Here is an 11,353-nt window from a genome sequence, read left to right as displayed (position 1 = left end):
AAATTACGACTACTACTGCTGCTATTAGGCTACTACTACTAATAATGACTATTAAACATAGAATTCTATAATATAACCCATAACTGATGTTATTAAAACGCCATTTTGCTCCCAAGATAAATGCCAGTGAATGGGTTAATGCCTTGGTTTGACGCAGTAATAGTTAATGGGAGGAGAGGCAGCAGGTGGAGAAACAACATGCAGACTGATGAACAGCAGCCTCAGGATGCAGAGGACACACAGTCTTCTGACAGTAACGGCACTAACGGTAGACAAATAGCGATTGGTATAACTCGTCTTTCCCCCTGCCACAGCCAATATTATTGCCATTGCAGGATACGGTCACTGCTAAAATAGCATTATAGAAACATGATTTCTCCGTCTGCCTCTGTCGTTGAACGGGACGCCGGTGAATAACACTTACAGTGAATTGCTGGATAAATGACTTGTGAAACTCTCGTCGAAGTCAGTGGGCAGAGACACCGGTTTTATGGGAAATGAATGTGGCCGGGAAACAGCAACCTGAACTGATTGAGCGACCTGCCAGCCTTTTGGTCCCAACTTCGGCAAGTAACGTTAACCCTTTTACATTTATTTGTAGACAGAAACTGGATAAGAGATCCGTTTCCTTATGACCAGTGGCGCTGTGTTATCTGTGGAGGCTGTGACACTAGTAGCCCCTATACGTGTCGTTTACTATTTTGTGGCGATAACATCACGCCAAACCCCATGAAAAACTCTGACAGTTTAATGTTGCTTTGGTTATCGGCAAAGGTACGTACTTGGTAAAACATGAGCGAACACCTTTTACACATCATTAGAAGCCACTCTTCAATTCGGCGTACATCAAATAAACCAAGCAGCACTTATTTAAATGAAATATCAACTTTTATAACTGGTTTACTGGTATTCCCACTCTCCTCTCCCACCAAAATATTCCGTGGAGGGCGGTAGCGAGCAGTGCGAGCCAATTCCTAAAAGTTGAGATCATTTTTTATTGTCATAAACTGCTGCTTGGTGGATCATCTCTATGCCGAATTTACCAAAAGACCGTGATGATTAATAAAATGTCTTGAGCCACTTTCTACGGGTCATGTAAGTTTGTCGATAAGCGAGGAAACATTAAACTGACCGATTTTTGAACGCAGTCTGGTGAAACGCTCTTTCCACAGCCTACAAGAGAAGACGACACGTATTGGGGCTACAGCACTATCAGTTGTGTGATACAGCAGTTGCGCTGATATTGTAGCCCTTTACAGCCACACACTACAATCTATATAGTGTAGCCTGCTCCTCTGATTTAACATTTTCTCCATTTCCTAGAGGTCAAGTTTGGTCAGTTGCCTACGAAATAGATGTTAAATTGCTCAGTACTACGAAAATGGCATGGACCTCATGGCTATAATCCAAATATAATGTGCCTTTTCATTGACAAAACGTTAATTAGTGTAAGAAATGTTTTCACTCAATTGTCTGCTAACATTTTAAGTTGCGTGCCATTGTGTTAATTACATTTTGCTTTACCATTTTATTTTTCAGAGTTTTCAAATCATGTTACAGACATCGATATAATGTATTGAGTACTCCCAATTAGAATCAAGTCTGAGCGTGATATTATATTATGGTTATTTGAACGAGACCACAAACGATTTTAGCCTTTGATATTTTACATGTCCCATATACCCTACATGTGCAGTAGGCTGCTTAACACAAAGTCCCATACAATATGACAAATGCATGGTTGTGTGTTGCCTGCATGGCATTCAGTCATACAAAATAATATATTTTGGAGGAAAATTTTCTTGACCCATTTCAAGTCCCATATAAATTGCATGTGGTGGTGGTGATGATGATGATGACAGCAGTGATTTGTCTTATCTGTTTGCCTGCATCTCTGCATCAGCACCCTGCATTGGTGACTGACTGATTGCACCTAGTGCCTGACAGTGTTATGTTTTTATATAGGCTAATGTTTTTAATACTTGCTGCAGTTGGAAAGTTGGAACTTGAGCATGAACTTTAACTTACATATAGACCTATTTAGTTAACAAAAGAATGAATCCTGAAGGAAAAGAATGAATTTTTGACTACATTATGCAACTCCCACATATCCTCATAGGACTAAATGTCATCATTAGCTGCATGGTATTTAGCCATAGGCCTCTACAGACTATTCTCTTACCTTTTTGCGCCCACTGGACACGTAAGCACGTCCCATTTCATCAACCCTTGGAGGAAGGTCCTGAGTTGTGGACACTTTCGTAATACAAAGGATTTATAAAACTTTCAAAACTGGATTTCTGAGCCTCAAGGGCAGCAAGTCTGCAGCTGAAATTTGCTTCGAGTGTGTTCAATTTTCACACATATCCCACATTCCATTTGGCACTGACTGATAAGTTGCAAAGTAGCCTAAGCCAAAGTTTTCCTGTTGCACTCGGCTCTCCCGCAAACACGGTTATGTTTGCAAGGCTTTCACTCCATCATGCATATTTGTGATTATCTGTTCATTTGTGTGCTGTTTCACATTCAGGGTGTTGAGGATGGACTGGAATGCAGCTGCCACATAGTTACAGACTCAGGGTATTGCGGATCCTTTAAAAGTCTAAAAATGTATTATTTTATTAGAAATTGAAGGCCTTGAAAAGTATTAAAATGTCTTAAATCCATGTCCATCTTATTTTTTTTCACCATGCAATGACGGGTTACTTTACGCTGCATATCCACTCTTAGATTAATACAGAACATGGTTGGTTGTACAATCTGCATCCTGTCTGCTTTACTAAACACAGTTGGACTTCATATCCCTAAATCATTTCCTGGTTTTCTTTTTCTTATTCTGCCCATCTATAGTTTCGCAATGTTCACTATCTATGTTCAATCAGAAACAGGCTGGTTTTGCCAGCTTTGTTTCTTTATTTTGGTTTTTAAATTGGCCTTAAATTCAATTCCAGGAAGCATTAAATAGGTAAGAAAAAGTCTTAAATTTGGCTTTCAGAAACCTGCAGATACCCTGAGACTAGTGTTCTTGTGTCCTCCGTGATGCGTTTTACGTAATATCTAACCACCGAAGTACGATTCCAAAACAAAAGAACGACAGGACAGAAGTTTCCTTGCCAGCCTCAAAATATCGAGGCTGCATCTAGTGGTGACGTGATCGAAGAGAACGAATTGAAAGTCCCAAGATTCATTGCGACAACGGCGAGCAGCGTCGTAGTCTGCAGCACGGAGCCGGTTAACAGGTGGGGAAATGAACAGCTGTGTAATCACGCGTGCGATGTGAAGCACACAGTCCATCTCAGATTGCAAGGAAGCTTCTCTGTGCTTACTTTGATGAGAAGATTGTTCTCCCCAAGACAAGTTGGGAAGAACGTTCTCCCCAAGGATACAAGTATCGACTTGGCGTTCTCGGTTTTGATAATCACTCTAGATCAGTGATTAGTAATTATTGATTAATTAGTTAAAGGTGCTGAGGAGGTACCCCCCTCCCCCCCTGCTAGTAGAAATGGGTGGGGTGTCTCTGAAAGCTCACTAAGTGGCCAGTGAGAGCTCCTGTTACATCTCTGTGTTGCACTGTTCTTTCATTATTTCCTATGGAAAAGCTGCACTTTCAGCGATTACGACCCAAAACAGGTACCTCACCTCTTTTTAGCGCTGGGCGAAATGAGCACTGGACCTTGTAACAACGCATTATGTAATAACACCGCATTATGTAATAACTCGACAAAATGTAATAAATTTTCACTTCATTATGTAATAACACCCGCATTTTGTAATAATCTGCCGCATTTTGTAATACACAGCCTGAACGCAATATGTCATAAATTTCCCCGCGTTTTGTAATACATTTTTACATATTGCCGCGGTTATTTGTCATACACAGTGGCAATTCAAGGTGCTTTACAAAGATTAAAAGATTTATAAGAACAATGAATAAATAAATAGTGGTGTAGATAAAAACAAGATTCAAAATAAGTTTAACATTTTTTAAAGAACAGTGAAATAAATCCCGTCAGTTCTGATTTACATTTTGATACATAATGCACTGTATTATTACATTTTCATCATAAAAAAAGTGCAACTCCCGCATTTTGTAATAACCACTGCAATATGTAATAATTTATTACAAAATGCGGGGAAATTTATTACATATTGCGTTCAGGCTGTGTATTACAAAATGCGGGTGTTATTAGATAATGAAGTGAAAATGTATTACATTTTGTCGAGTTATTACATAATGCGGTGTTATTACATAATGCGTTGTTACAGACCTGTTCTCGAGTTGAAACAATTTCAACTTTTCTGAAGCGCACCGCTCATCAGTGTCACTTCAGAGTTCTACCAACCAATGAGGATGAACCAGGGGACCAAGCGCCTGCATCCTGCCGTTTTGTAGCTAACGTTAGCTAGGCTAATGTTAGCTAGGCTAACGTTTAGCACAGCAACACCACCTGGAGATGTCTTCTCAGCGCTCAGCACCAGCGCTTCAAGCACTCAAGAGGCCACGGCCCCTTACTGTGGCTCACCTTTCTGTGTACAGTATGCATGATCTCCCTGTGTTGCCGTGGGTTTCCCACAGTCCAAAGACATGCAAGTCAGGTGGATTGGAGACCAAGGTTATTATAGTTTTGCATTTTTTATTAGTTTCTATTTTTATTTCGTTTTGACGTTTTTTTTTCAATTTCAGTTTAGTTTTAATTAGTTTTTAAAGCAGGTTTGCTAGTTTAGTTTTTATTTTTTGAAAATGCTTAGTTTTAGTTTCGTGTTTATTAGTTTCAGTGTTAGTTTTAGTCTTCTTTGTAATATTTAATAATATTTGTCAGGGGCGAGATTCAAAAATTCAAAATACTAGGCTTATGTATGAAATAAATTGACAAAGACGAAAACTAAAGACATTTTCTCTATAATTTTAGTTTATTTTAGTTAGTTTTGTAAACACACAATACAGTTTCAGTTAGTTATCGTTTTTTTGTAAAGCCTCGTTTTTATTTTTATTTCATTATTTTGTTAGTTTTCGTTAACGATAATAACCTTGTTGGAGACTCAAATTGCCAATAGGTGTGAATGGGAGTATGAATGAGCATCCTGGACCGTCTGTCCAGGGTGTTTCCCTGTCTTCTGCCAATGCATGCTGGGATAGGCTCCAGCTCCCCCCTGACCCTGAGTAGGAATAAGCAGGTAGAGAAGAAAACAAATGAATGAACAATCATTAAAAATGAATCACTGAACTACTCTATAATTATTGCTGCGGCACAATCCAGGCTCCATAGCTGAGATGCTCTGTTATGTGTGTTAGGTGGCGGCAACTGTTCCTCATGCATGTCGTAAAATACTTTTACTCAGCTCAGCCAGCATACCACTGGGTGGAATAGCATGTTCCAATTCAAAAAGGTCTCATTACATGGCTAGCTAGCGAGATTGTTTGCGGGTGAACGAAGGGCAGGGAGGCTGTTTGTTTTGGAGGGGTTAAGGCTCTGTGGGTTTAGAGCTGCTAATAACCCAGACTTCTCCCAACACAAGCAGGGGATGTACATATTAAAACTTGAAAAATGTACTATGTGAGTTTCTGTAGATGTAGTTCTCTAGAAGTGTGATGGCTAGTGCTCTAGAATGACTGCTTGTTGCATTTGTACCAATGTCTCGTTTGCAAGTATGTAACGTCTCTCATAATGAGGAATAGGCATGACGTTCCCTCTGTAAACACCATGTGAGTGAACATGCTGAACAACACTGACACAAAAGTATTTACAATGATGGAATAATTATACACACATAACCTTAAAGGTACAACATGTAATATTTCTGCTTCCCTGAGGCATAATATGTAAGTGTCAGCAGGCGCAGCTGAATGGTAGCGAGTGAAACAAAGTAAACTCACGTAGGCATGGGACGATATGAAAATTTCATTATCCTGGCCAAAATAATTGCGATTCACGATATTATCCCGATAATGATCAAAATATGCTTAAAACTCTTACAATGGCACTAAAACATACTGGAATCACTTTACCTTACATTTTGTTAAGAAACAAATATTTTTATTGCATCATAGGTCACATATCTTTTCTTTTGTGAACATCCTCTTTAGTGAAAAACAAACAAGGACAGATTCAGACTCTCGCCAACACCCAGCAGGTAATCACAATGAGAGAAAAAAATCCATTAATAAAAAGAATCTACCTATCAACCTGATATCCAAGCATTCACATGGTTCAATTAGTTATGTGTTGTAAATGCACAGTTAATGAATAACTTGTTTTGTTTTCAGATCACATTGTGGCAAATGGCAATTCAAAATAAATCAGGAAATCAATAGGACTGTACGTTAGTGAGCTAGACAGCTTTTTCAAGTCACTCGTGAGGATATTCACGCTCATGTGAGGATATTCACGATTATCCCGATAATGGAAATTCACCAAGATAAAATTATCTTGAGTGTTTTTAACGCGATAAAAGATAAAATCTTATATCCTCCCATCGCTAAACTCACGGCACACCTGCTGCGGAGATTTCTGCATTCAAAAACACAGGAGCGGGCCGAGGCTGTGTTGTTGTTGTTGTTGTTTGAAGGCCCTCTTACCACAGTGTGGTACTCTCCTATGGCCGTGACCCCTGCCCCCCCAAAAGACTAGGCTTGCTCTCAGTCCTCCATGAGCTATACAGCGATCGCAGCTAATTTATAACTACTGAAGGCATTTGAAAATGACATCTTTAGTAGCGGCTGACAGGCATGAGAACAAAGGTAGGCAACTGCTGCTTTGGGAGCTAGTTAGCGTTAGCTTATCTGGGTGTGTAACAATGCATTATGTAATAACACCGCAATATGTAATAACTCGACAAGATGTAATACATTTTCACTTCATTATCTAATAACACCTGCATTTTAATAATTATTGCTGCGGCACAATCCAGGCTCCATAGCTGAGATGCTCTGTTATGTGTGTTAGGTGGCGGCAACTGTTCCTCATGCATGTCGTAAAATACTTTTACTCAGCTCAGCCAGCATACCACTGGGTGGAATAGCACGTTCCAATTCAAAAAGGTCTCATTACATGGCTAGCTAGCGAGATTGTTTGCGGGTGAACGAAGGGCAGGGAGGCTGTTTGTTTTGGAGGGGTTAAGGCTGTGTGGGTTTAGAGCTGCTAATAACCCAGACTTCTCCCAACACAAGCAGGGGATGTACATATTAAAACTTGAAAAATGTACTATGTGAGTTTCTGTAGATGTAGTTCTCTAGAAGTGTGATGGCTAGGCTCTAGAATGACTGCTTGTTGCATCTGTAACAATTTCTCGTTTGCAAGTATGTAACGTCTCTCATAATGAGGAATAGGCATGACGTTCCCTCTGTAAACACCATGTGAGTGAACATGCTGAACAACACTGACACAAAAGTATTTACAATGATGGAATAATTATACACACATAACCTTAAAGGTACAACATGTAATATTTCTGCTTCCCTGAAGCATAATATGTAAGTGTCAGCAGGCGCAGCTGAATGGTAGCGAGTGAAACAAAGTAAACTCACGTAGGCATGGGACGATATGAAAATTTCATTATCCTGGCCAAAATAATTGCGATTCACGATATTATCCCGATAATGATCAAAATATGCTTAAAACTCTTACAATGGCAACATACTGGAATCACTTTACCTTACATTTTGTTAAGAAACAAATGTTTTTATTGCATCATAGGACACATATCTTTTCTTTTGTGAACATCCTCTTTAGTGAAAAACAAACAAGGACAGATTCAGACTCTCGCCAACACCCAGCAGGTAATCACAATGAGAGAAAAAAATCCATTAATAAAAAGAATCTACCTATCAACCTGATATCCAAGCATTCACATGGTTCAATTAGTTATGTGTTGTAAATGCACAGTTAATGAATAACTTGTTTTGTTTTCAGATCACATTGTGGCAAATGGCAATTCAAAATAAATCAGGAAATCAATAGGACTGTATGTTAATTAGCTAGACAGCCTTTTCAAGTCACTCGTGAGGATATTCACGCTCATGTGAGGATATTCACGATTATCCCGATAATGGAAATTCACCAAGATAAAATTATCTTGAGTGTTTTTATCGAGATAAAAGATAAAATCTTATATCCTCCCATCGCTAAACTCACGGCACACCTGCTGCGGAGATTTCTGCATTCAAAAACACAGGAGCGGGCCGAGGCTGTGTTGTTGTTGTTGTTGTTGTTGTTGTTTGAAGGCCCTCTTACCACAGTGTGGTACTCTCCTATGGCCGTGACCCCTGCCCCCCCAAAAGACTAGGCTTGCTCTCAGTCCTCCATGAGCTATACAGCGATCGCAGCTAATTTATAACTACTGAAAGCATTTGAAAATGACATCTCTAGTAGCGGCTGACAGGCATGAGAACAAAGGTAGGCAACTGCTGCTTTGGGAGCTAGTTAGCGTTAGCTTATCTGGGTGTGTAACAATGCATTATGTAATAACACCGCAATATGTAATAACTCGACAAGATGTAATACATTTTCACTTCATTATGTAATAACACCCGCATTTTGTAATAATCTGCCGCATTTTGTAATACACAGCCTGAACGCAATACGTAATAAATTTCCCAGCATTTTGTAATAAATTATTACATATTGCGGTGGTTATTACAAAATGCAGGAGTTGCACTTTTTTTATGATGAAAATGTAATAATACAGTGCATTATGTATCAAAATGTATGTAAATCAGACGGGATTATATTTCACTGTGATTGTACCTGAATGATTACACGTGACAAATAAAAACTTGATTGATCAGGACTCAAAACCACACTGTTCATGGATGCTTTCAGTTAAGTTGAGTTATTTGAGTTCTTTAAAAAATGTTAAACGTATTTTAAATCTTGTTTTTATCTACACCACTATTTATTTATTAATTGTTCTTATAAATCTTTTAATCTTTGTAAAGCACCTTGAATTGCCACTGTGTATGATAAATAACCGCGGCAATATGTAATAATTTATTACAAAATGTGGGGAAATTTATTACATATTGCGTTCAGGCTGTGTATTACAAAATGCGGCAGATTATTACAAAATGTGGGTGTTATTACATAATGCGTTGTTACAGGGTGTTTTACCTTTTGTTTGTTATTGTATCTTGATTAGTTAGCCTTCTAGCTACCCAATATCAATAATAAGTGGCTCATATACGCCATTACTGAATATGTTAGCTAACCTCCTCATGTTTGCTGATTAATTGACCCTTCGCTAAGCCCCGCCCCCCTTGGTTACTGTTGCTACGCCTGTCAAGCTTTGCACCCGGCATGTAAATATGGCGTTTTCAACAATATCAGTGAGAGATATTCCAAAGGAAATAATAGCAAAAAAATAATAACGTTACCCCAGAAAACACAACTTGAGACGTCTGGTAAATTCAGCATGCATATAATCCGCCAAACAGCTTGCATTTTCCATTTAGGTTTCACAGCCAGTATAGGGGCAGAGCCGTGTGACTATTTTGTCTTTATTCAATCGCTTAAGATATGAATCGCTGATAGAAGCCAGCACTGAGCCAGAAAATATCCATGGTACCTAAAGGACTACACCGACTTTTTGACTTTCACACTCTGCTGGGGTGTAATTATGCTTCTGCAGCTCCTGCCAAAAGAAGTCCTCAGGCTTTGACCACAGGGGTTTGCATGTTTTGTATGACATTTATGTCACTTATTCTGCGGGGGGGGCATACCAACATTCATGCTTTTTTTCTCTCATGACAACTGTTTGACAGTCATACTGCCGTGCTTACCATTTCAACACATTTGTAACTGTCTTAGCCTCTGGTTCCTACTGACTCCAGTAGATAACAGTTCAAAAGTGCATCTGGACTTCAAAAGTCTTAAAGGAGTACACCGACCTTTGGGAAATTGGTCATTGTTCAACTTACCCTTTATGTGATGAGAGAATTGGCAGGAAAAAACGAACACCAACTCTGGATTAGTAAAGGTCTATCTTCTTACATTAGACAATGCTAGTTAACGTACTATATGCTACTGCATGCCAACATGTTAGCATGTGCACGGGACAGAGATGATTGTGTTGGTACTTCTATTGTAACATGTAAAAGGTAAGTTGAAAAATGATCCAATTTCCCAAGAGGTCAGCGTAGTCCCTTAAAGGAATAGTTCACCCAAAAATGAAAATTCAGTCATTCTCACTCCCATGCAAGTAGAAAATCAGATAAAGTTTGTTAGTCCGTACAACAGTCCCTGAGCTTCCCAGCTGAAGTACATTGCGGCTTTCTCCAAAACAACTGAAGTTGCTGGAGACCTGTCTTCAGACTTCAAAAAATAACGGAAAATAACCATAAAATGGCTCCATTCAGCTCTTACAGCAAACTCTTACAGCAAAGTCTCTTGAAGCCAACAGATCCCAAAGTGACTTGAAAAGACATTTACACCATTATTTAGCTGAAATCGCCACTCTAGCTGTTATTTCAAAATACGTCACGTTAGCGCGCACCCCGGCCTCGATAGATATGACTAGCTCGAATTAGCAGAAACAACACTTCCTGTTTGGCTGCTTAGCCTTCAAAATAAAGGCTAAACAAGGAGAAGAGAAAGCTGCAATGTACTTCTTCCGGGGATCTCTGGGACTGTTGTATGGACTAACAAACATTTCCCGATTTTCTACTGGCATGGGTGACTGAATTTTCATTTTTGGGTGAACTATTCTTTTAAGTCTGTTGAAGTTGATGCCAAAGTTGTCGAGATGTACTTTTGAACTGTAACATACCGGAGTCAGTAGGAACCAGAAGCTATGACAGTTACAAATGGGTTGAAACGGTAAGCAGTATGGTTGTCAGACAGACAGTAGATGTGAGAGGGAAAAAAACTTTAACACTGGTATGCCCCTTTTTAAAGGCATATAAAAAATAAGTGACATAAATGTCATATAAAGCATGCAAACCCCTGTGGTCAAAAGCCTGAGGGCTTCTCCTGGCAGGAGCTGCAGAGGCATAATTATACCCCAGTGGAGTGTGAAAGTCGATGCTGTTGTATCCAGGAAGTCAATCAGGCTTAATATTTTAACCAAATTACTCCTGTTGGAGCATGCTCATGTATTTTTGAACCTTTCATTTCCCAGAGCTACTCAGGTGACTTTAAAGGAAAAAATAACAATCAGGCTTTATATTCCAAAATTGAATTTCAATGAGAACAAAAATGTAGCAGAGTTAAGCAAATGGTTCCTTATATATATATATATTTTTTTTTTAAGTGCCTTGAGAGGTTATGTCTTGGATTCATTCAAGGCCCATATAATATTCACTTTTCCTCCTATGACTGGAGCCAGGCTCTTTAGCATGATGAAGAGTGTTATTTGCTAA

The 11,353-nt window shown here is 39.1% G+C and overlaps 1 protein-coding gene across 1 annotated transcript in view; it reads left to right on the top strand.

The window, feature by feature from the left end:
- Positions 1-497: 497 nt before the first annotated feature.
- sntg2 (syntrophin, gamma 2) overlaps positions 498-11,353 on the top strand; it is a 72,880-nt gene continuing 62,024 nt past the window's right edge. The window contains exon 1 of the mRNA XM_071544708.1: positions 498-566. Within this exon, the coding sequence (XP_071400809.1) occupies positions 498-566 (69 nt within the window). The remainder of the gene's footprint in view (positions 567-11,353) is intronic.

This window comes from Centroberyx affinis, unplaced genomic scaffold (assembly GCF_046629955.1).
Source record: "Centroberyx affinis isolate AG114_WGS23_722 - 3 ecotype Tasmania unplaced genomic scaffold, CSIRO-AGI_Caff_v1 ptg004638l_1, whole genome shotgun sequence".
Taxonomy (NCBI): domain Eukaryota; kingdom Metazoa; phylum Chordata; class Actinopteri; order Beryciformes; family Berycidae; genus Centroberyx; species Centroberyx affinis.
This window is presented reverse-complemented; position numbering and strand designations above follow the sequence as displayed.